The 27,033-nt window shown below is 39.3% G+C and overlaps 1 protein-coding gene across 2 annotated transcripts; it reads left to right on the top strand.

Annotated features, from left to right (window-relative positions):
• The first annotated feature begins 569 nt into the window (after window positions 1–569).
• LOC125709921 (uncharacterized) lies at window positions 570–19,721 on the top strand. Of its 2 annotated transcripts, none has more exons than XM_048978937.1 (4): window positions 570–634; window positions 8,338–8,424; window positions 8,704–18,307; window positions 18,622–19,721. In XM_048978937.1, the coding sequence occupies exon 3, from the start codon at window positions 8,737–8,739 to the stop codon at window positions 18,280–18,282; it is 9,546 nt and encodes a 3,181-aa protein (XP_048834894.1). In that variant the 5' UTR covers window positions 570–634; window positions 8,338–8,424; window positions 8,704–8,736; the 3' UTR covers window positions 18,283–18,307; window positions 18,622–19,721. The 2 variants fall into 2 exon arrangements, with proteins under 2 accessions (XP_048834894.1, XP_048834893.1); XM_048978936.1 differs by lacking the exon at window positions 570–634 and adding an exon at window positions 5,689–5,799.
• Window positions 19,722–27,033: the final 7,312 nt, after the last annotated feature.

Raw genomic sequence — 27,033 nt, 5'->3', positions numbered from 1 at the left:
CCGATAATGCTGGCTGGTATTCTAACATTATCAATATAACAACTAAGCAGCACCAGAGTTAAAGATATAACTACAAAAAAATGGAGATGATTGCACCGGACGATCACCTATTTTTTTTCATCCTCATTTCATTCTCATTCATCCTCTTTCACTACATAGAAGTAGGATAGACACTATAAACCTATAGAGATAAGGTACACCACCCCCCACTGCCCAGAACCCCAATGATAAGAGTTACCGAGCAGGAGCGGGGGAGTGATCATGCTGTCCAAACACACTAGTGAAAAAAAGTCTCTCACATTATGTCAAATTTTTTTTATATGTATATAATACATGATAATACAGGACGGGTGGCACCTCTACTTCCAGAAGATCTCAAAGTACCTGTCCATGTGATGGACTTATATGGCCTATAACAACTTCTTAATTCAGTGTAAACTCTCCACAGTAGGTTTTTATTTTCCACAGAATAAAAAACTATGAGTCGCTGCTAATCAGTGGCAACAAGTCGCCCCCCCCCCCCCCCCCCCCCCCCACCCACCCCCCGCAGGTCATTTTAATTACTGTGGGTAGCTGAAGCTCCCCTTTACTAATCCCTTGTTCTTCCTCGTGGTGTAAGACCACTCGGGCTCTGGTGAGTTTTTAATATTCGTTTTGTTTCAAGCCTATTTGTTAGTACATTGTGTGTCACAACCACAGTGTGTCAGCACCATGATACTTGAAATTCAAGATTTGTGTGAAATTTCCTATAATAAAGGCTTAATTTAAGTAGATTATAGAGGACACAAGCAACTCAGGACTACAAGGTGGCTCCTGTGAGAAACGCGTGTGTTACATGAGGAAATGTGGTATTTTTCCAACTCCGTCAGATGACTAATTTAACACTTAAAAGGTGATATGATTAATTTGAAAACAGCTGTGCATAAGAGAACCGAGGAACTGCTAAGGAACTGCATCTGTGGGGCTGACAAAAATCTAGTGCTGATCCAGCAAACATGCAATTTATTGAAAAAAAGTTACAACTGGGAGATTGTTCCAGAACTTGTTATATAACCGAAACCTCATTTAAGAACGATGAATACATAGGTCTTCAAAATAATCAAGATTATAACCTGTTTTGTCCCTAATCTCAAGAATCAATTAAGTATATTTGCATTAAGTACAAAAGTCATAATAAGCCTAAATACTAACTACTCCGGGTGGTTCCTATTATCAAGGTTCGGTTTTGCTTTGATCCTGCTTATATGCCAACATTTTGCCTGCTTATTTCACACAAAGCAGAAGTGGTTAAAAAAGATGTAGAGTGAAAGTAAAACAGCTAAATGTACAAGACAATGAAATAATACTGCAATTTTTGGTTACGGCAGAAGTCCTGACCTGTTGCTGTTCTCAGATAAAGTCCACAAAAGATAGCTGCAAGCTCTACAGTGCCATCAGTGAGCTAGAGACTGTCCATCCAGACATTTTTATCATCATATTTTATTTCAATCATGAAAACTTAAAAGCTGTGCTGCCCAAATTCCAGCAGTACATCCAGAAGAGGAGCTATCATGTTGGATTTGTTGTATATAAACGTTAAAAAGGCTTACAAAGCACCCCCTTGCCCTCATTTTCTGTCATGCGTTTTCCAACATAAATGCTGCGTTGCATTTGAACTCATAATTCATAAACTCCAAGTTACTAGTTGGAAATTTCAACCCGAATGCCCCCTCATATCGGAATTCCAACTCAGAGACTCAGAGGAATCAACACAACCCTGACCTCAGAATTCAAGATGGCCGTGCCCTTTACCAACATAAATTAAAGCTGTACTTTTGTACTATCTATTAGCACTTATATCTTATTTGTGGCTCATTAAATCTGTCGTACACACAGTTCTGTCCAACCTCTGTCTGTGGACGTGTTGCTATTGTGTCTTTATCCCCAAAATACTGCATCATGTGTTGATACTGCATCCTTCCAGCTTCTCATTCTCATTCTCAATATGCTTGCTACTCTAGATCGAGTCTCTGTTACTGACTCTTCTCTTTTCCACACTATAACATGTTTGCTGTCTTTTTGTTCCACTAGCGCCCTCATTCATTCCAGTAAGCCAGTGGGAACATATGACTGCCCCTGTTTGGCTTCCTCCTCTGACCACCAGTCCATGGGGTTTAGCTCATATCCTCATATCTTGTTCTAGCTTTCATTTTGCATGGATCTATAAATGCAGTGACCTTTTCACCTTAATGGGTGTTGTTCCTCAATAACATGCACACACAAAATAAGCACTTCTTCCTTCACATGACCCCACGATTTCAGCACTCCTGCTAGATTTTACGTAAGTGCTTGTTTTACAAACTCCATTAGTGTTTGTTTTTTCAACTTGGGTTTAATTGGAAGGGTACTATTACAATCAACGTTATCACATAGGGCCTGTCCAGACAAACATTCCATCTTGTCTAGGCATGTTCATCACCATCACCTGTCATCTGTACACAGGGTTTACTTCAATACAGTTTACATCTCAGACTGGATACTACTGCACAAACTGAATATGAATATTACTGCTTATACTGCTTTCTTAGAAACTTTGAGCCTGGAAGCAACCTGCCTCCCAGTGTAGCCTTCAGCCAGCAGAACCTGGATTAAACCAGGACTTAAAAATGCTAATTTTTAAGAATGGTCTCTTAATTCTTTCCAGAGCTGAAACTGAATCTTTGTCATATGCACAAGATATGCTGATGATAACTTAAGTCACACAGAATATGCTTGGATCACGTATCATAGCATAGTGTATCATAGCATAGTGTATCATAGCATACCGTATCATAGCATACCGTATCATAGCGTACCATATCATAGCATAGTGTATCATAGCATACCGTATCATAGCATACCGTATCATAGCATACCGTATCATAGCATAGTGTATCATAGCATAGTGTATCATAGCATACCGTATCATAGCATAATGTATCATAGCGTACCGTATCATAGCATAGTGTATCATAGCATACCGTATCATAGCATAATGTATCATAGCGTACCGTATCATAGCATAGTGTATCATAGCATAGTGTATCATAGCATACCGTATCATAGCATAGTGTATTATAGCATACCGTATCATAGCATAGTGTATCATAGCATAGTGTATCATAGCATACCGTATCATAGCATAGTGTATCATAGCATACTGTATCATAGCATACCGTATCATAGCATACCGTATCATAGCATAGTGTATCATAGCATACCGTATCATAGCATAGTGTACCAGTCTTCAGTGGTGATGGCTCTCATTTCAGGTAATACCTGGTCACATGTATATTTGGACATTATTAAAAGGGAATATGAAACTAAAAAGGTTTATATTATGGTGTCCGTTTCTCAAAATAAAAATAAAGAGGAACTTTCTTAACCCCAACTAATCGGCTTGGTCATTGCCCACACTATACAAAGCGAAAGTAAACAAAATGGAGTACCATTTGCAGTAACATGTTTACCCTCTATCAAATACAAAATGATTTTCACCAGATTTTACACTGGTGCTGTATTTCACAGTCATCACTAAAGTCACTTTCTATACAGTTCTATGCATACACACGTGGACAAAATTGTTGGTACCCTTCAGTCAATGAAAGAAAAACTCACAATGGTCACAGAAATTACTTTAATCTGACAAAAGTAATAATAAATAAAAATTCTATGAAATTTAACTAATAAAAGTCAGACATTGATTTTCAACCATGCTTCAACAGAATTAATAAAAATAAAAAAAACTCATGAAACAGGCCTGGACGAAAATGATGGTACCCCTAACTTAATATTTTGTTGCACAACCTTTTGAGGCAATCACTGCAATCAAACGATTCCTGTAACTGTCAATGAGACTTCTGCACTTCTCAGCAGGTATTTTGGCCCACTCCTCATGAGCAAACTGCTCCAGTTGTCTCAGGTTTGAAGGGTGCCTTTTCCAGACGGCATGTTTCAGCTCTTTCCAAAGATGCTCAATAGGATTGAGGTCAGGGCTCATAGAAGGCCACTTTAGAATAGTCCAATGTTTTCCTCGTAGCCATTCTTGGGTGTTTTTAGCTGTGTGTTTTGGGTCATTGTCCTGTTGCAAGACCCATGACCTGCGACTGAGACCAAGCTTTCTGACACTGGCCAGCACATTTCTCTCTAGAATCCCTTGATAGTCTTGAGATTTCATTGTACCCTGCACAGATTCAAGACACCCTGTGCCAGATGCAGCAAAGCAGCCCCAGAACATAACAGAGCCTTCTCCATGTTTCACAGAAGGGACAGTGTTCTTTTCTTGATATGCTTCATTTTTCCATCTGTGAACATAGAGCTGATGTGCCTTGGCAAAAAGTTCAATTTTTGTCTCATCTGTCCATAGGACATTCTCCCAGAATCTTTGTGGCTTGTCCACATGTAGTTTGGCAAATTCCAGTCTGGCTTTTTTATGACTTGTTTTCAACAATGGTGTCCTCCTTGGTCGTCTCCCATGAAGTCCACTTTGGCTCAAACAACGACGGATGGTGCGATCTGACACTGATGTTCCTTGAGCTTGAAGTTCACCTTGGATCTCTTTAGAAGTTTTTCTGGGCTCTTTTGTTACCATTCGTATTATCCGTCTCTTTGATTTGTCATCAATTTTCCTCCTGCGGCCACGTCCAGGGAGGTTGGCTACAGTCCCATGGATCTTAAATTTCTGAATAATATGTGCAACTGTAGTCACAGGAACATCAAGCTGCTTCGAGATGGTCTTATAGCCTTTACCTTTGACATGCTTGTCTATAATTTTCTTTCTAATCTCCTGAGACAACTCTTTCCTTCGCTTCCTCTGGTCCATGTTGAGTGTGGTACACACCATGTCACCAAACAACACAGTGACTACCTGGAGCCCTATAAATAGGTCCACTGACTAATTACAACATTGTAGACACCTGTGATGCTAATTAGTGGACACACCTTGGATTAACATGTCCCTTTGGTCACATTATTTTCAGTTTTTTCTAGGGGTACCATCATTTTTGTCCAGGCCTGTTTCATGAGTTTTTTTTTTTATTAATTCTGTTGAAGCATGGTTGAAAATCAATGTCTGACTTTTATTAGTTAAATTTCATAGAATTTTTATTTATTATTACTTTTGTCAGATTAAAGTTATTTCTGTGACCATTGTGAGTTTTTCTTTCATTGACTGAAGGGTAGCAACAATTTTGTCCACGTGTGTACTTGATTTCTATAATGGTAGACAGGCAAACAGATAAATACAGCAACTCATTTTCAGTCAATGTAATGTTTTGTGATTGAAAGACTCAACAACATATAGTGTTCAATATCAATGGATTAAAAATAAGACACATCTAATGTAAATTATGGGAACAATGAAGAACGTGTAAAAACCTACACCCAAGAGCTCAACTCGACTCAATTCTGTATTGTTCGGTGATGATTTTGAACTCCAAGTTTACATTATTCAACAGACTGAGGGCCAGCATGAAGAGTGATTATATCTTCCTAAATTGCAGCAGTTCCTTAGTCCCTTTAGTTCAGAAAGGCATGACTTTGGATTAGAACGAGCAGCTTCATTTAAAAAATAGAAAGTGAAAGCGATTTAGGGTTTGAAACACACAGAGGCGGGGACAGTGAATCCAGGGTGGTGATTTATTGGCTGAATTGTTGTCCATACCTTTCTCTCCTCCCTTAAAAGAGAACATATATATATAACAAATAAGAAAAGGTACAAATTTCAATCTTTGCATTATTGTATCCTGCACCCTTTGAATTCTGATACATACTACGGTTGAGGTAGGTTGAACAGCTGTGTAATTAATTGAATTACAATGAGTCAAGTGTTGTTGAATGACATCAAGTTTAATTTCCAAAAGGTTTACCCTGTATGGAAGGATGAAAAGATGTAACATATAATTACAAAAATGTTCTACTTCATCCTGGCAATGCCAACATCTGGCAATGCTAAATGATTGTTATTCTAAGGGTAAGACCACACTGGTTTCCAAGGTTTTGTCTCCTTTATAATTTTTGATGTGTCAGGTAAATTCTGTGATGCTCATCACAGAAATAACTTGCATGTTTAAAACATGGAATTTTCATATAACACTGGTCAACAAATATTTTTCCACAGAACATCTAACAGGTGTCTTATGTACTTTTTAATGCCGATTCAAGAAATGCACTCAAACAGATTTTTTTTTTTTCGTGATATAATTTTAGGCAATATTGATAATATATAACTGCTTATTATTGATCATATATGGGCATATTTAAGAGCAATTTAGGGAAAATGATTTTATTTCCATTTCTGGACATTTTGGGATTGTACAGAAGGGTGCAGTGCTGTAAGACAATTTTTGAATTTACAAACTGTAACACATTTAGACATGTTGAGACAGGGTCCTGGATTGAGTTTCCCGAAACCATCTTAACACTACGTTATTCGTAAGTTCTGTGTTGAAAAACAGAACTTGCGTATGTTACAGCGTTAAGTAGGCTTCGGGAAATTCACCCCTGGTCTCTCTCTGATATGTAAAAACCATATCAATGGAAATGGAGTCCCAGAATGCTTATCGACTTCTGTTGCACCCTTAAGAGGAATGTCCCTTGAGATAAAGTGCAGCAGAAAATCATTCTACTGTACCTTTAAGACGAGTCACACCCACAATGCACATATACTGCAAATATACATGTAGCATAAGGTTTAATTGTGCATCACTCAAAATTCTTGCATGGTAGGTAAATTCTGATTGCATATTTAAATTCAGCACGAATGATACTGTATGATTTGTGCAAAAAGTAAAAATTTCTTGACCAGTGTTATTAAATGGCATTATAAACTGAGAATACAAGCAGGACAGAAAATTAAGCCCATTGGCCTGTGGCAAGTAAGTTAGACGAAGGGCAAGTACAAAAATCTGAAGACTAGTCCTCTGGCTAGTAAAAAAAAATGTAAGGCTGTTATTTATTGGTAGATAAATTGTATTTGGCTACTGTATATACTTAATTTTCAATTCCTAAATAATCGCAAAAACTTAAAAGATTGTCATGTGAAACTTTTCGAGGATTGTTCAGACCTAACACACAATGTGGTCACAACAAGTAATTAATACTAAACATTTGTGTGTAGACGTGGTGGTGCAGTGGTTAGGTCTGTTGCCTCACAGCTCTGGGACCCGCGTTCAAGTCTCCGCCTGGGTTGCATGTGTGTGGAGTTTGCATGTTCTCCCCATGTCGTCGTGGGGTTTCCTCCAGGTCCTCTGGTTTCCCCCCACAGTCCAAAAACATGCTGAGGCTAATTGGAGTTGCTAAATTGCCCGTAGGAGTGCATGTGTGAGTGAATGGTATGTGAGTGTGTCCTGCGATGGGCTGGCCCCCCATCCTGGGTTGTTCCCTGTCTCGTGCCCATTGCTTCCGGGATAGGCTCTGGACCCCCCGCGACCCAGTAGGATAAGCGGTTTGGAAAATGGATGGATGGATGGATATTTTGGGTAACAGACAATAAAACAAAGGTAACAAGGACCAGAGAAAAGCTGTACGGCTTCAGGGTGAGCCGAGGCCAAAATAAGAAGCCAAAAGAAAACCAGGGTGAAGGCCAGAGAGTGAACTTGAACCTCCCTTGAGCCAGTTGAGAATTCTGCCACTGTACCACTAACTACAGCATAATAAATTTATCTCATCAGAAAACAACCCCAAAAAATACAACACCCAAACCTTCTCCCTAGATAAATCAAGACCAGGAGAAATGCAAATGGTGAAAATAAATGGCACTCACCCCTATAGATACCGAGAGTACGGTGTGCAAGTCACATAACCTAGCGGACATAAATCACAAGCAAAAATTACACCCCAACCAATAATCACACATCGACATGTTCATACAGGGTACACCAGAGGCAGCATGTCCATGTACAAAGTGTGAAAGGGAAACTTCAAATGTCATCCGTCCATGAGTGTGTTAATGATGTGCATGTCCATTGCTGCTAGGATGACATCAGGGACCCATTAAAATGCTAACCCCAGATAGGGATGAAAAAGGGAGGGAAGAAAGGAAAAAGAAACAAACGATACATCATCGGACATAACAAGGTTCTTGCTGCACAATTGCAGTCTAAGGTTAAACGGTCTATTAACATTTTCCTGAGATAGGTGGTTACTCAGGGATGTGTTTCTCCACAAAAGTTTGTGTTTGAGGATGGAGTAGATGGATGTGTGGATGAATCTTCAAAGCTAAAAAAAAACTCAAATTACTGATAATATGTACCGATATCCTCATTCTCCATTGTGTATTGTAGGACATGTGATGAGTTGCTCTTTGCTCTTCTCCTCCAGACAATGGATTCCCAGTTTCCATTCTGCTATGGAATTCTGTCCTATATTACAGCATCCTACTAAATGTCACGTGACATCTCACTGACGGTAAGGAAAATATATATATAATTTAAGCTACTTAATCACAAGTACTCTTTCACAAATTATCTCTAAAAATTAACTCTTCCGTACCATAATTATGATTTATTATATGACAATGTGTGACTTAATTCACTGATATTTGCTAACAAAAGCCACCAAATCTGGCTTAATTCACAGGTTCTATATATTTTTTTATACACTACAATACTACATACTGTATGGCACACGAGTTCAGAAATATTAAGGAGGATAACACATATTTTGATTTTTCAAATTTATCCGTAGATACAGTAAATAGGAAAGACATTTTAAGAAGTCATGGGAAATGCACCCTCAGAATATTATGGCGCTAAGTGCTACAAGTGTGGCAAGAGTCTGCCTCCATGTGTTTCATTTGATAACTACCACAAAGCCACGATCAATGGAAGACATGTGTATGTGTTCAATGGAGGACAGTATTACAGAGAGGTTGGATGTGACGATGCGCACGAGTGTTGTGACTGTTTTGAGAAGCTCAAGAGAGAACAACAGAGGCTTGAGCAAAGGAAAAAGGAAGAAGAGAGACAAAGAAGAGAGATGAAAAGACAACAGGAGGAAGAGCGACTGAGAAGAGAGGTGTTAAGACAACAGGAAGAAGAGACACGGAGGAGAGAGGAGGAAAGACAACAGGAAACAGTGAGACTGAGGAGAGAGAAAAAAAAACGACAGGAAGAAGAGCGATTGAGAAGAGAGGGGGAAAGACAACAGGAAGAAGAAAGACAGAGGAGAGAGGAGGAAAGACGACTGGCAGAAGTGAGACTTAGGAAAGAGAGAAAAAGACGACAGGAAGAAGAGAAACTGAGAAGAGAGGTGGAAAAACGACAAGAAGAAGAGAGACTGAGAAAGGAGGAGGAAAGACAGCAAGAACAAAGACTTAGAAGAGAGAAAAAAAGACTACAGGAAGAAGAGCGACTGAGACGAGAGGAGGAAAGACGACAGGAAGAAGAGAGACTGAGAAGAGAGGAGGAAAAACGACAAGAACAAAGACTGAGAAGAGAGAAAAAAAGACTACAGGAAGAAGAGCGACTGAGAAGAGAGGAGGAAAGACGACAGGAAGAAGAGAGATTGAGAAGGGAGGAAGAAAGACGACAGGAAAAAAAGAGACTGAGAAGAGAGGTGTTAAGACGACAAGAAGAAGAGAGACTGAGAATAGAGGCGTTAAGACGACAGGAAGAAGAGAGACTGAGAAGAGAGGAGGAAAGACGACAGGAAGAAGAGAGACTGAGAATAGAGGCGTTAAGACGACAGGAAGAAGAGAGACTGAGAAGAGAGAAGAAAAGACAACAGGAAGAAAGATTGAGAAGAGAGGAGGAAAGACGACAGGAAGTAGAACGACAAAGGAGAGAGGAGGAAAGAAGACAGGAAGAGGAAAGACAGTGGAGAGAGGTGTTAAGACAGCAGGAAGAAGAGCGACTAAGAGAGAAGAAAAGGCGACAGGAAGAAGAGAGACTGAGGAGAGAGATGGAAAGACAACAGGAGGAAGAAGAGAAACTGAGAAGGGAGGTGTTAAGACAAAAGGAAGAAGAGAGACTGAGAAGAGAGGAGGAAAGACGACAGGAAGAAGAGAGACTGAGAAGAGAGGTGTTAAGACGACAGGAAGAGAGACTGAGAATAGAGGAAGAAAGACGACAGAAACAAGAAAAATTGAGAAGAGAAAAGGAAAAACGACAGGAAGAAGAGAGACAAAGAAGAGAGGAGGAAAGACGACAAGAAGAAGAGAGACTGAGAAGAGAAAAAGAAAGACTACAGGAAGAAGAGAGATGGAGGGGAGAGATGTTAAGACAACTAGAGGAAGAAGAGAGACTGAGAAGAGAGATGGAAAGACAACAGGAGGAAGAAGAGAAACTGAGAAGGGAGGTGTTAAGACAACAGGAAGAAGAGAGACTGAGAATAGAGGAGGAAAGACGACAGAAACAAGAAAAATTAAGAAGAGAAAAGGAAAAACGACAGGAAGAAGAGAGACAAAGAAGAGAGGAGGAAAGACGACAAGAAGAAGAGAGACTGAGAAGAGAGAAAGAAAGACTACAGGAGGAAGAGAGATCGAGGAAAGAGGAGGAAAGACTACAGGAAGAAGAGAGATGGAGGAGAGAGATGTTAAGACAACTAGAGGAAGAAGAGAGACTGAGAAGAGAGAAGGAAAGACTACAGGAGGAAGAGAGATCGAGGAGAGAGGAGGAAAGACGACAGCAAGAAGAGAGATGGAGGAGAGATGAGGAAAGACGACAAGAAGAAGAGAGACTGAGGAGAGAGGTGTTAAGACGACAGGAAGAAGAGAGACTGAGAAGAGAGGAGGAAAGACGACAGGAAGAAGAGAGACAAAAAACAATGGAGTTGAACGGAGAGATTAAAAAGACCCTCCAAAGTGTAAAGGAAAAAGTTAGTATGCGAGATAAAACTGACAAAAGAGAGGTGGTAAAAATGTTTTACAACCACTTTCAAACATCGCCAGAGAACAATGCTTCTACACTAATGGAAATCCTTTCCTCAAGATGCAACATTTTGTCGGAATTTGTCCTTAGCCAGCTAAGTTCTGTTCAGCTGAAGAAGGTAATAAGTGTTTTACAAGATCTTCTTTTTGATGAGTGGGTGAATCGTCTTCCATCTTTTGAGACACTCAAACATGCGCAAGTGTTACTAACAGAACTATGCATCCTGTTCAGGCCAGAGTCTGGTGGAATTTTTTTGGTGAGTGCATCAGATCATATACACTTTCTGGTGGAAGAAATCTGTCAGTCAGAATGTGACATGCATCAGTGTTTTCTTTTAACTCAAGCCCTTTTTTTGACTTTTATAGACATCTTTGTAGATGCACAAGATATGGAACTAAACGCACTGTACATTGCTGAAAAATGGTCAGGCGTGAATTTTCCAACAGTGGAAATATTTACTGTTAGATTTCTTGAAACTCTTTTGATTTCCCTACAGAAGGTTGTTGAAAGTGCTTTAAAAATAACCATACTAGATGTGGAGAAGAAGTGTTTCAAATTCCTGCTATCACGTTTGGAGAATCTTAATAAAGAAGCCACAGGATCTATCAAAATACTCTTAAAACTCGTGGACGTCACTCAATGGACCCCAACTGAAGCTATTGGACTTTTCAAAATTTTAACCGAAAAATATGACAATGAGACTGATATTTACAACATCCTCCAACTAGTGCAGTTAAATCACATCCTTCCCTCATGGAAAGATGAGAGTGGACAATCACTATTTGATCTTCGTTACCTTGTTGATTCAGAGAGTTTTTACCGGACTCTACAAAACACAATGAAAAGTCAAAATGAACACAAAATTGATGAAATTCTGAGTGACATGCAGTCATCTAGAATCATTGAGAATGCCGATATCATCAAAATTAAACAAATAGTCCTTTCTATCCTGAAGTGTTTAGATGTTCAAGCTGAAAACAAAACCAGAGAACATACGTTGCCAAATCCTTTGAAAAGAAAGAAGTTAAAAATAAAAGATTTGGAGTTAGCCTTGCATTATCTGTGTAAGGCAGTTTTTTACACAAAACGATGGTGGCCCTCAGTAAGTCAGATGATTCAGTGGTGCCTGTTAATATTGCATGAGGACAGTGAGACACTGGAGATTGTTGGTTTTGATGAGGACCCATGTGTCACTGCTATGTTTCTAGTAATGCAGGTATTAATGGGAAGTAAAGTGGACGTTGTCCTAAGTTCTACCATTGAATGCAACCAACAGATGCATGAGTGGTCTGACTTCTACAAGCATTTTGGTATTTCATCTAGATCAATCAAGGAGGATAATGATTCTGCATTTGTCTCAGACATTGTTTTCTCTACTATGGATGAATATATTGCCCATTACCTTCAGTACTTTTCAGGACTGCAGATAGACCAGCATAAACGACTGACTCGAGGGTTTGTTGTTGACAAAAAATGCCTCGTTTTGAACAACAGCTTTTTCTCGAAAAGTAGCGACAACGTGGTTTTAAAATACATACAAAGATGCCAGACAAATCTGATGAAAAGACTGTTTAGTCAGGAAAAACACACGGAACAAAGCGGTGTGTTCATCAGAGCCTTATTCCAGACCCTTCACACCACGGTCGAAAACATGCCTGATGCTAATGGCCAAATCTTGGCTATATTCCAGAATCTCACCAAACACGAGTTTACATCCGAAGAGGAAACCACTCTGAAATTTCTCAATGCAATGACAAAACGCATTCTTGCCCGTGATGACATCAATTTCCTGCCTAATGGAGAAGAAGCTTGTTCAGATTTTTTGTTGACTACAGCCATGCAGTTATGCGGCGAGAAAACAGTAACAGAGCTAATCCAAAATTTATTAGCTGGACAACTTTGGACCTCAGTGCAAGTGCTGAAACTCCTAGAAACATTACTGGAGAGCCATTTTAGAGATGGCAACCTATCCATCATGAAGTTAATTAATTTGTTGACAATATATCAGATTTCTCCAGAGTGGAAGAACAAGAATGACCAAACTATCCTACAAATCTTGTGTTCAATCCAAACAATGACTGACATTAAAGATTTAGAAAAGCAGTTTAAGAACGAAGGATCAAAAAGCATTGATGACATTTTCAAGGAGATAAGAGAATTTAAAGAAATCGACGAGGCAACAATAAACACGGCATACAGTGTCGTAAAACATGTCCAGGAATTAATTTTGTCTGGGGTAAAGATGAAATTTGCTATGAGAAGAATTCATGAGCTTAGCATCAGCAGAGAAGTAAAAGACCTGCAAGAGGTTCTTTCAGCACTGTGCTATGTTGTGCACAGCAAAATGGGATGGTGGCCTCGACTTAATCAATTGATTAGCTGGTGTGTTTTTGCCCTGTCTGAATCTGGAACGCTCTTGGAAATAGGCACTGGGGAGGGAAAATCTTGTGTTATAGCAATGTATGCTGCATTGCGAGTTCTAAGGGGGGAGAAGGTTGACATAGTATCCAGTTCCTCTGTTCTATGCCAAAGAGATTCCAAAGAATGGTCTCAATTCTACAAGGAACTTGGAATAACAGTAGGCACCAACACAGGAAATGAAGATCAAAATGAATGTTACCAGAATGATATTATTTATGGGACTGTAGATGCCTTTGCAGCAGACTATCTAAGACAGATATTTGAAATGAAAGACACAAGGCTGAACCGTGAGTTCCAGTGTGTGATAATTGACGAAGTAGATTCTCTACTCCTGGACAATGGAGTACAACTTACATATCTTTCAGACGATATAGCTGGCATACAGCACTTGAATACAGTCCTGTCTCTCATTTGGGGCCATGTTAGTCAATATGGTCTGATGCCAACAGAAAGTGAAACAGCTGTACGTGGACCAGTTGTACCTTTTCACAAAGCAGTGTATGATGCAATTGATACAGAAGATAGTGAAATAAATGGCCCACTGGATATTTTACAGATTGCTGAGGACAATAACATAGTCCCTCAAGGTTTTGTAAAAGAGCTCAGTGAGAGTGAGCACAATCAGTATCTTGACAAACTTGGAACAATTAATAAGGATTCTATGATAAGTTTCTTTGTCGATATTGTAAAGGACTACCTTCCGTACAACATTGTTGTTTACAAACAAAATGAGAATGGATTCTTGCAGTTAATTAATCCTAGACAGACGTCTTCTGAAGACATTCAGGAACTTAGCTTTCTTGTTTTAGACAAAGGCTTATGTTGCGCACTGTATTCCTCTGAAGAGATCCTTCACAATCCAATCACAGCAATGATTCAAGAAAAGCTGAAGTTCACCCCCTGTGAAAAAAAAGAAGATGACAAAATCAGCATTCCTGGCTTTCTGAAAAATCTTGTGGATAACAAATTGATCACATGGATTCAGAATGCCTTCCTGGCACTGAAGCTCAAACAGGGACGAGAATATATAGTTGATAAGGAAAGGATCTGTCCTGTTGATTTCAAGTCTACTGGAATCGTTGAGCTGAACAAGAAATGGGGCGATGGTCTGCAGCAGTTTCTTGAAATGAAGCACCGAATCAAACTGAGCTCTTTGACTGTTGTGACTAACTACATCTCCAACATCACCTGCTTCAGAATGTACCAGGGAAAAATCTATGGGACCACAGGAACGCTTGGGAATCAAGATGAAATTCAGCTTCTGCAAGACTTGTATCCAAAGCTCTCTGCTTCCAGAATGCCATCCTTCACAAGAGAAAAGTTATTCGAAACTGAGGGTATTGTGACAAGCTCACACGAAGAATGGAAAGCAGAGATATGTAATGTTGTTAAAGATCAAGTCACTCCAAGTAATGGGCGAGCAGCTCTGGTGATCTGTGAAACAATTAACAAGGCCAAAGAGCTGCATGAGGAACTGCAAGGTCAAATCTCCGGAGAAATCATCCTCTACTCACGCAGTGACAAAGATTGTAAAATCGGCAAAATACTGGAGCCCGGTGATGTCATAGTTGCTACCAATCTTGCTGGTCGAGGTACGGACATTAAGGTTTCAGATGAAGTGAACAACAATGGAGGCTTGTTTGTGATTCTCTCTTTCCTTGCTGAGAACTTACGAATAGAGCGCCAAGCATTTGGGCGCACTGCACGAAAGGGAAACCCTGGATCGGCCAAAATAGTCATGTGCACCGATCATCTTGAGGGTTCTCTAAAACAAGTGTCATTTCTGCATGATGCCAAACTTAAAAGAAACATTCTTTCAAAAGAGAAAGTGGAATACATGATGACAGATTTGCAAGAGGTTTATTTGCAAGAGAATTTGTTTTTTGAGTACTGCAAAATACTTAAATACATACATGAAAATGCCAACGATCAAGATCGGATGACCGTTGTTGGCATAATGAATGAATACTGGGGCATTTGGCTGCAGACAAAAGCAAAAGAAATAGAACAATTAAAAACAGACAAATTGCTAAAAAGTCTAACTGAAGACATGGAAAAGGCCAAAGATGAATGTCTTAAGGAGGAATCTCCTATTTCCAGCATATACCACTATGTTAAGTTAGGCAATAATGAGCTTATGGACAAGAGATGGGAAGAAGGGTTGGTGCTTTATGAGAGAGCAATGCACCTGGATCCCAGCTGGGCCGCCATTGCCTTTTACAACCATGCTTGCTGTACTTTACTCAAAGGCAGCGCTGACTGCATCGCAACTGCAATAAATGATTTAAATCAGGCATTGGAGTCCATGAAAAACTTTCATGAGGCATGTGCAGCTTGTCAGTATCTTTTAAAATTGTCTCAGCCACTTGTGGAAGATGGAGCATCTGAAAGTCTGAACAAGCAGTTTATTATTAAAATAAACGTTTTCAACTTTTTTCAAAAAAACATTGAAGAGGCCATTGAAAAATTGACAGAAATCAGGAACAATAAAGGGAAAGCAGAAGCAATTCAAAGGCCTATATTTCAGCTGGTGTCACACTGTCCAGATGACCTCACAGAAGAACTTTGCCTTCTAAAATCACAAGGGCTATACAGTGTGTTTTCTGTTCAAGAAAAGCCTCACTTTTCTTGGGGCGGATTGGCTGTTTTCTTTATTGGACTTGCGCAAGTGGTCGCAGGAGTATTTCTCACTGCACTAACCTATGGCGTATTAGCTACTGTCGGCACACAACTTATTACTGATGGGATATCTAACTTTAAATATGCAGCTGAAGTTATGAAAACAGGAGTTTTCAGTTGGAAAGACTGGGCTATAGAGAAAGCCATTTCCGTGGCTGTCTCTCTCATAGGTTTTGGTGTTGGAAAATTACTTGCTAAAGGCTTTAGGGCATGTAAGAGAGCGGTTACAGGAGTGGGTAAAGAACTTAAGGCTTTGGGAAGGTCAGTTAATCAGATGTCTCACACAGTTGTAGAAAGAAATATTTTTAATTCAGCTAAATTTGTAGTTAAAACGGCAGCTGAACAAACTGGACTGACTTTCCTCTCCAAACTTGAGGATTTCATTTTGCAAAAAATAATGAATTCTATAGAGGAAAAGATTAAAGAAGAACTTACCAGAAAAATAGAGGAGGATATAATGAATGGGACATTAAGTTCACCAACTGATGTAATCATCTTGTCACATTTTAAGGAGAGCAGGCAAATCAGAAACCTTGAAAAGGAAGACTACATCAAGAATAACATGATGAGTGTTTTCACAGAGTGTTCTAAACATGTTTTATTTTCAACAAATCTTACTTGGCAAAAGAACCTGATAAGATCAGTTATTGATGTTATCAACAAAGCTAAAGATCAACTTCCAAAATCCAAGATGAAATCATTTTTTACCATAGTTCAGGTTACATTTATGGCATCACTATTTGAATACTGTTGTGTTGCAGCAGGCAAACTTTTGAATGAATTCAGCAGTAAGTACAATGAGGAACTGAAAACACTTATTGGAAAAAAAAAGTTGGAGAAAAAAATTGATTGTGAAGATTGCGACCTACAGTACCTGCATGCTTTCAAGAAAGAATTAGCTGGTGTCATTTCTGTAGAGCTGAAAGACGTTTTAATGGAAACGATTAAGGACACATTTTTGGGCCATGTTCAATATATTGCACAGCAAAAAATAAATGGCCAGCTGATGAAACCTATAAGAAAGATTTTACGGTCTAATGAAACATTGGAATTGGTTAAAGCCGGTCAGAAGCACAACTTTATTGTCAACCGCCCACTAAGTGAAGCAGGAGAGATCAGTCACCATGACGTCATGCATTTGCAATCATATGCAGAGAAGGTGAAGAAGTCAGAGACCCCTGGGACAATATTTAGTCTCAGGAATTACGCTGAACAGACTGGAACGCGAGTCATTGTTCTCACAGAGGGAACTCATGGAAAACTTAACAAAATGTTAGTACTGAACCCAAGCTCCAAACCAGCTTCCAGGACTATAGAACTGATCTATAAACCAAAGAGTGAGCAATTCCCAAATGGTCATTACAATGCATGGATTGACAATAGGGAAGTGATAGTGGAGAATAAAGATAATAGTTGTATGTATTATGCAGTTGCTCGTAGCATGAACCCAGGAGGTTCTGTTGAGGAAATCTCATCTAGAGCCAAAGAACTCAGACTCTCGGAGGCTAAAAATCTCATTCAGCATCCAAATCAGTGGGTCCCTTTTTTGAAATGCAAAGAACGGTTGGAAAGAATAAGTGGAGGTCACTCGTATCTGGCAGAAGGTGAAGTGAGAATTGAGGAAACAAGTAAATTACTGCAGGAAGAAACTGGCAAAGTAGGCAAATGCACAGATCTTCGCATTCAGAACAGAGGAATGGGCCATTTTATTAATGCTGACCATCAGCCACCACTGATATGCATCGTGGATGCTGCCAGGAACAACCAAAATAGTAAGCTAGCTAATGCATTTCTTGAGGTGGGACTAAACCAAAGTGAATTGACAGTTCAATCAGTATTAAATACCACAGCCAATCAAACCAGTACAACAAAGCAAGCATGGCTGAGAAACCATACTCATGGACTTGTGTGTGTCAATGTTCCAAAAAGAGTGCATGACGAGTTTCCTAGTACAAGATCCCCAAAGTGTCGCAGCCTAACAACGAAAGCCATAGAAAATGATCAAGTTATTGATGCCTTTAAGTACACAATCCTTGGTACCATCCCAAGGTTTAAGTATAATTCTACAAGAGGGTTCAATGAATCCTTTGGTGAACCCGGACAGGTTTATGGTCAAAGTTTTCAAAAGCATTCGATTAAATTGGTCAAAGAATGGTTCTCAGAACTGAAGAAAACAAGTCCAGGATCACTAATAACGGACAACAACCACCAGGCAACACTTATACGTTGGATCGAGACTAAGCAATATGAAAATGAAAATGACCCCCACTGGAAAAATGTTGCTGGGTGTTTTTAAAGGGACTCCGAAAGACTTCACACAGGTAAAGTTTGAGCGCCTCTTTCACAATCCTGTATGGTTTCAAACAAGCATTTGTCAGGAGTTCATGGAAACACTTTAACAATACAATGTTTATCCTCTTTTTTCATATTAATAAACATAAACAAAAAAAGCTGTTAGTGTTGATAATATACTATTTTTAGATATTTATTGCAATATGATATGAAGATCTAAAATGTATTTATTGCTGCTGTTTCCTAAAATATAATTATTTGTTAAAACTTGTCCATTCCTGTGGAATCATAAAATATCCCTTTATAGGAACAGTAGCTAAATAGAACTTTCTGGCCTTCGCAGGAGGCTGAATAACAGCTCTGGGCCAGAATCAGCAATGCGGTACAGGGGGAGTTAAAAAAAGGAGAAAACAGACACCCACACCTCCTCACACATACCAAACACAAGACGTCCGATCTAACCCAGCTCTGAAGCATACAGCGGGTTCTGAAGGACAGCTTGTCTGTTTAAGATGAACAAGACCACTACTGTGAAAGTCTCGTCAAAAAAAAGTACATATTAATGATGTTTTCGGTCTGGAGACAAGAACATCCAGCATCTGCTCATTAAGGTCATGGACCAATACATGATTATACAGATCTGCTGCCTTTCATTGTTTTAATGTTCTTTATGTCAATTAAAGAAGTTATTTTGATTTCATTTTATAACAAAAACTTAGTAAATGTATAATAACAATGCAAGTTAGCAATGACGGTTGGGTAATGAATTGTGGGGTTGATTGACGTCAAAGCATCGGCGAAGCAAATCAAAATATAGACTTCAGAAACTAGTCGCTAAGTTATCAAAGCGAGACCAGTAGTATTGTACCACTGAGAAAGATTAATTAATGAAACTGAATTGGTGGCATACAGCAGTTCTAAGGAACACCAAGCACAGTCATTAATCTGTAATTTGCTTTGGATGAAGGTGTCTATCAAAAGTGACCAAAGTCAAAAGATAGTAAATACGATGTTTATGAATTATATCTGTATCACATGAATAGGTGTCTGAATAATGATGCATTCAAGTGAAGGTGAAAATTTAGTGTTAATCTCTTATATCAGGACTGCATGCATTATTCTGGCAGTCAATTATTTTTCATCAGTAAAATGACAGATTGTGATTTCATTTCTTTTTTAATCAAAATATAATCATTTAATAAATCATTTAATATCACTTCTGTTTTGTTCTGTGTTGTGTTCATTTTTATTTAGCAGAAGTACATTAGAGTGAGATTTTCATTGCTTAGTTGAACTGACTTCTGTGTATATGACAAACTCTTGCAGTAATTGAATTAATAGAGTAGGTAAAATTAGTTTGAAATGGGGAGCTTACTTCAAAATATTTACACATTGATTGTGTATAAAGAGCTTTTTGAATAAACGTTTTGCATATACAAGACATGTATTTCTCGGGTTCATTTCTTTTCTGTAAACATACTGCACGTGTGAAGAATTCAAAATGTTTCACTAAAATCTTAACCCATAAATAATATATAGCATGTAGATAAATGTTACTCCTCTTAGGTAGTGGTCTCATTTTGGATTAGGCTACCTTTGCCTGTTCATGCTCATTTAAGAGTAGTTTGTCTTTCTATATATTGTCTAGTATCTCATTTCTTAAGTGAGCTGCGTGGTATGCATCTTCAGGTGCAGTCCAACCATTTTCATCCATGAGAAGGGCACAGAGTTCAAAGACAGTTTCATCGCAGGGGTACTGACCCTTTGGGGCGCATTCCTCTTTCCAAATATCTACCTCTTCTGGAAGAACAGATTTGACATTGTTCTACCCCCCTCCATACATTTGCAAAACACAAAACATTCGAACTGGGCGTCCTCCAGACACTCCATGTCCTCACAACGTCGTCTAGTTCATCCTGCATGAAAACAAATATGAGTAATGGACTATAACCTCATCATCCACCCTCTCAGCATATACAGTATAGTACAGTGAAGAATATTCAACTTCAGCATTGTTCAAGAGGTTTGATGCACAGAAAAATCTTCCAGTTACACCTATACTTTTAAATGAATGTATTAACTTGAACAATTTCATTGTTAATAATATTTTAAGACTTTATTAATTATGACTCATTTTTTGTCCTTGGTAATAAGAAACTATATGTGTAAAATAGAATTTTTTGTGATACCTGCGCAAGATTAAGAAAGCGCAACTGGATCCGATTTTTGTCCAAAAAGTCATCAGAAAAATGTCCATCATCATTGCGCGTCTGAAAAATGTCGATCCAAACCACGATTCTATTCTTTAATTTACAGTACTGCATCCATAAATGAAGCTTCTCTCTCTGGCGTAATGGTCGGAGTGATGCCTGCGCAGGAACATCTGAATTTCACAGACACAGACGTTTTCCGTACCTGGATCGGCTGGCAAGCGCTCGGACAGCCTCCAAACCGCGTCACAGTGGATATGAAGTAGTCTGCTATTACTTTGGGGTCGTTGTTTGTATTAAACGCCTCCATCCATATCACATGACTAACTAAATCCATCAATGCAACCATTTATTGCGGTGCCATATGGCTTCACTTTGTCGTATGAGTCCATGTGCCATAAAGCATTGGGGCCACTTTTACTGTACTTTCGACGTCGAAGCCGTCGAGCGCGCCGACGATCTACATCATCGGGATCAATGATTTTGATGATCATACGCACTGTCTCCTGTGACACTACATACCCTCTTTGAACAGCACGCAGATGTATAACCATCGATAGTCCTGTCGACTCCCGCTGCTAGTGATCTCAGGTTCAACAAAAGATTTGTGACACAATCTTTTCAATGTCCGAATACTAATAACGATTTGGTTCTCATGTGCCAGAAGAGCAAGGATCTCTTTGCTTGTGAACCCTATTCTAAAGTAAAGTTCTACTATATCCTCAACCTCCCTCGTTTTGCCACGCAAAGTCCTTACACGATTCTGAACCTTTTCGCATAGTTTCGAATGACTTTATTCCAGAAACATTGCAGTTTTTTTTGTAACTTTATGACTTTATTCTCTAATTATTATGACTTTATTTTAGCAAATTATGACTTTATTCTCGAAAGATGTGACTTTTTTTCTTTAACTTTGACTTTATTTTTCACTTATTCTCAAATTATTTGACTTTATTCTGGCAAATTACAACTTTAATCTTGAAAGTTCCGACTTTATTGTCGAGGTTTTATATTTTTATTTTTATTAAGAGTGGCCCTAAAACTCTTTACTGGCCATTACTTAATATTTCACTTCTGATTAATAAAAGATGCATTAAGTCACGTAGTAGAAGAAGCAGACCTTGTTCTCAAATAATAAGTAGGTTTGACAGCATTTAGTTTTTTCCATCCATCCATCAATCCATTTTCCAAACCGCTTATCCTACTAGGACCGGAGACTATCCCGGAAGCTACAGTATGGGCACGAGGCAGGGAACAACCCAGGATGGGGGGCCAGCCCATCACAGGGCTCAATCTAATCATATTTAAGAATAAAAATGCATTGTGTGCCATCTAGCGGCCGGATGAAGTAGTAGTTTTTTAAGAACGTACTGCATGATAGAAACTATTACAAAAATACCCAATCTGCTATCATTGAAGAGTAATTCTGTTTTTGTTGAGTTTTTCATCATCGCGTTAGTAACATTAAAAGTATATATAGATAGATATAACGTGGCCCCTGGACTGGCAGGAAGTTTTACTGTTGCAACCTCAGCCAGCAAAAGGCTTGGACAGTATCTCATTTTTAATATAGTCATACCATTCAGACATTACACCAATATGTAATTCAGTATTTCCATGCTCATAAAAAACAATGGTATTCCAGCATTTCCCTGGTACAATTTGCAGGGGGGTTCGAACAAAAACGGTATACTGTAATGGCCCAAGGCTGGCCAGTATTTCCTCTACCTGAAATCAGTATGCCTAAAATGGGATGTCTATACACCGATGAGCCAAAATATTATGACCGCGCCCACGTGAGGTGAATAACCAAGGACGTTTTTTAAAGAGGGTGAATATCAAGGTCTGGGCTATTTTATATGGTAATTTGGTGCGCTGAATGCAGAAGAAATTGGCAGAGATAAAGACCTGTCTGACTTTGACAGGGACCAAATCATGGTCATACAATTTAGTCGCTGAAGCCATTCCTGTTTAATGAACATTTCTCTTCTTCCTCACCTGTTTCATGTTTTTTCTTTATTTATTGTAAAGTGACCTTGGGTTTCTGAAAGGCACTATATAAATGCATTATTATTATTATTATTATCGTTGTTGTTGTTGTTAAGTGATGGCAATTTTTTAAATATACATAAACAATAAAAGATATTCTACCTAAGTAAAAGGAATTCTGAATCCTGGCTTTCGTACGAGTGTGACCGTAGCTGCTGCACACTTGACTCACTCTTCTCCTTTCTCATATTCTCTGCTGGACTCTGACCAGGTACAACCACCCAAACTTAACAAGTCACTCAGTCCACACCAGAAATGCACTCAACTTCAAAACAATTATGTACGGAATACATGCAGAACCAAGCACATTATGCAAAATCAGACGGGATTTTAAGCTTTGTGGAGAATAATTATTCTGGGGCTTTTTATTATTTTTATTAATGTGCTTAAGTAATGGACTACAAAATGAGAAAAGCTACTTGCCTTTCGTTTAGCACTAAAAGAGGCAGCATTTCTTTGTCAGTAGTATTTGCTCATTGGGTAGCACTGTGTGTACTGTGTGTACTGGTCTCAGCCTTTGACAATTGTGTGATGCTGCTCTATGTGTGGGGTTTGCCTCTGCTGCACTAGTTCCTGTTTCCTCTGCCTACCGCGGTTTCCTACAGTTCAATGACATGTGGTTTAAATGCAGTGGAGTCTCATAGCTACTGTGTGTGCGTGTGTGTGTGCGTGTGTGTGTGCGCGCGCGCATGGTGGTGTGAGGCCACAATGTTACTCATTAAGACACGATACAAATCTCCCTTTGTCCACCTGACACCAGTTACAGACGATGTAAAGCTGTCATTGACGTGTCCTCAATAATAGCGACTGAAACTGCGTCTGCACTGGATTTTGATTTGACGTGCGCTTTAAAAAAAAAAAACCGTATATATCACCTCACGGCCACTAGATGGCATAAGGTGTTTTGCTGTGTGTACTGGTCATTTCACGAGCGAATTCCGATAAAATTCGACTGTTATTTACAATTAAGCTATTTGAGTTAAACGTATTTGATAACGTATATATGTGCAAGTCCACGGGCAGGTTTATAGCCTGATTTTTTTGCTATTCTGTTAACTCGAAATCGTGCCTTATTTTTCCGCATAACAAGAAAAGATGTTAATAGCTAGAGTTTTTATTTCATCTCAAATAAAACATAAAACATATTAGGTATTTATAATTATGCATACCCGTACAGTACTGCAATTCAGATTTGTTTCACCATCACTCAGAGGTACAATGAAAAGACACTGCCTGAAAAAAATAAAAAATAAAAGCGTAGTTGTTGGATGGGTATAGTGATCGGTAGGTTTTGTTCATTCGCGTCACGTGTTTCTGTAATGTCTTCCTCTTTTCCCAACGGCTTTTTGGTTTCAACCCGAAACTGGGGAAAGCCCAATAAAACAGAATAACTTGTATTACCCCCCGCCCCCACCCCTTTACAACCGTGTTTTTTCCGTCTGTTATTACAATCTGTTTTTTTCCCCCTGAAAACATGACCATTAATAAAAACTTAAGATAACAAAATATCCTGTGAGCTCTCCAAAACATATTTTGTTATTTCGAGATAAAGGGAGAGAAAGAAACTCAGCTTCTCTAGACTTCGTAGTAACGTTCAGACTAATCAATGCATCATTGGTAAACTATCCGTGAGCATCTCTGTGTCGAACAGAAGGTGGCGCTACACACGCGTTTGAAACTTAAAATACAGGTCAGTGTTACAAACACAGGCTGACTTTCATCGTTATGTTACACTTAGGGTTTTCCATCGATGTTATTAATCATAGATTGTGTATGAATGTTCACACAGAAAGGTTGCCTAAATGGGAATTCAAGTAGCAAAAGGTCTGGCACAGGCTGTGAATCAAACCAGGGAAAACAAGAGACCCGGAGCATCATGAGCTGATTGATCAGAACTAGAATGGCACTCTTATGTAAAAAGTAAGGGCACAGGTAAGAAACATAAGGAAAGGTTTTCAACACTAAGAACGGTGTATAAATTGGCGATATTCAGGCATCCAGGTAACGCGAATACATGCGCCTCCTACAGCAAAGGAACTGATGCCTTGTGGCTCTGACTAAATGTGTGCTGCCCTCTAGTGGCAGGAAGGAAAATTAATCGTGACTGTAATTTTTTAGTAAAACTTTTAAAATGGTAGATTATAGTTAGGCTGTACCTGTGCTGTGTTGTAATCATGTAATTGAAAAAGATCTGTGTTGCTGTTTCTAAACACTGACCAGAGAGAATCGCCTTGAGTGCCAACTGAGTTGCTGTCATTGCTTATTCTTTGAGAGTGAGACTTAGTTCTTGCTTTGATTCAGTGCCTAACTTTATGTTTGTGTTTGGATACTTTTGTTCGCGTTTTTGTCTGAGTTTTGTAATCTCTTTATGCAGGCATCTTGTTTCTGTGTTCCGAGTCTAGGTCAGCTGGAGTTCTGCAGCTAAGGGTTGTACTACATAGCGAGTTTTACACGCTTGAAACATCAATGGGGGCACTTTCCCTCGATCACGCATACAGAGGTGTTCAGACACCCCCAAACCGCTTGCCGCACGTCTCTGGCGGTTATCATCTTGGTAAGTTGTCTCGGGGTTTGTCTACATGTGGTCACATAAAATACCGGTGTCGGTATTGTACAGATGCAAACTACGAGCATCCCCGCCAATAGGTAGGAGGTAGGTAATACCCACCCACTCCGCAAAATGTATCACTCAACACCCTGGCCCCCTGGTAAATGTAATCGTCCCCTGGCACGCAGCCATACAGAAGCTGGTATAAGATATCAGGACTGAGATAAAAACATCTAATTTCATTTGTATCAGATGAAAACGATAATCAGTGGTTTCACCCACCCCTACTATTTGGTCAAAGGGTGGGACTTACGCCTGTTTGAATCCAAAAGCCTGCAGAAAGCAGCACACTGTCAGAAAACAAAGTACTAATTTGTACCTTTGACGGTACAGTTACTTTTCACTGGGACTTTACCCTGAAGGGTCTGCCAATTGTACCCTAGCTGTAGGTAAATGTAATTTTTAATATACAGAAATGAACTCAGGAACATTTTTGTACCTTTGGAGTACAAAATGTTGTTTGTACCATGGGGGAAAAATTCTGTATCGAGACTGTGCCCTTTTCTGTGACAGTGCAGGTTAGGCGTGCAACGTAAATTACCATGGCAATACACTGAGTTTAAGAGTGAGCTATGATTCATAGTACCTTAAACTAGGAAGTAAGCCACAAGAAACCTCATTAAGCCAGTAAACCCACTTCATATAGCGCTCTGGTTCCCGTGTCCAGGTTGCTGTTCCTGCTTTTAAAGTGTTATTTCTTTGTTTCTTTATTTGTTTTTGCCCTTGAATCTCCTTTTTGTGGCCTCGTCCTGGAGTCACTCATTCAGTCCGCAGCCCCAAGTCCAACTGTTTAGCCATTTTTTGCAGTGTGTGCTCCGGAAGTCTCCGGGGCCATCAGGTAGAAAACATGCCATTCTGAATTCATAGCCCAGTTTTGGATGCTCTGCCTTGGGTTCTTTTGGCTGCGAAAGTCAAACATGTTTTAACTGTACTCTGTTTCCTGGCCATGACAATAGTTATGCTCATATGTACCACAAGCATCCTGTACATGCTCCATTCCGATGACAACGATGGTAATTCATTAAGTGAAAAGCCCATGAGTCCATTTAATGTGTGGAGAAATGTATGTGTGTAGATCCATTCATCAGTCTTCCTCAGCTTCAGCACATGGTCAAGGCAAGTCAGGACCCTACCCAAGGAAGCGAAGGGTAACCGTGATGCAGCAGTAGTTTTGTGAGAGGGGGTGCTTTGGGAACTGCTTTACGGGTCGCTTGGTGCTTGATATTTGGCCTTCAACAGTAACCCAGAAATCACTGGTACTAATGCCTATACCTACCATTGAGGTCAAGTCCTCAGTATTTATTCTGCATCTCCAATCACTATGTCCTGTTACGGGGCACACCTAAGAAGGGCTACACTTTAAACCTCGGTACTGCACAAGTCCTGTCTAGGGCCCTGCTGGTATTCTTAGGGGTGTTCCCCAAAGCGGGATCATTTCCATTAGCTATAGGTAACTTATGCCAAATGTCAGCAATGTTCAATAGAAATGTGACTTCTCTCCCACCCTATTGAATGGTTTTTACATTTGGCTTAAGTTATCCGGCTAACTGGGAATTTCTGCTTTGTGGAATTCCCTCCTGTTAGTAACTAGACTTGGCTGAATATAACCAGTTGGCAACTTCTTGAAGGATTGCTAGACTGGATGCAAAATTAAGACTGGGAGAGGTCATGCAGGCATAGTGTGCAACCAAGAGAGAAGTATTATATTTAAGTAATGAGGCCATGGACTCAGATTTAAGACTGAGTGGAGTGCAAAGTTAATCATCTACCTGGAAGGCTGCCAAAATGAGGTCCAGTGTCCTTTGAAGGATTTAGAATGTGGATTGTGTATTTGTGGATTTGTCCATTTTTATATTATATATAGTATATTGCGCATTAGTACCATAAA

Source organism: Brienomyrus brachyistius, chromosome 16 (genome assembly GCF_023856365.1).
Source record: "Brienomyrus brachyistius isolate T26 chromosome 16, BBRACH_0.4, whole genome shotgun sequence".
Classification (NCBI taxonomy): Eukaryota; Metazoa; Chordata; class Actinopteri; order Osteoglossiformes; family Mormyridae; genus Brienomyrus; species Brienomyrus brachyistius.
The sequence above is the reverse complement of the archived record's forward strand: the minus strand, read 5'-3'. Positions and strand labels throughout refer to the sequence as shown.

What these genes read in the sequence shown, in the direction of transcription:
- LOC125709921 (XM_048978937.1), top strand. Translation starts at nt 8,737, where the DNA reads ATGGGAAATGCACCCTCAGAATATTATGGCGCTAAGTGCTACAAGTGT.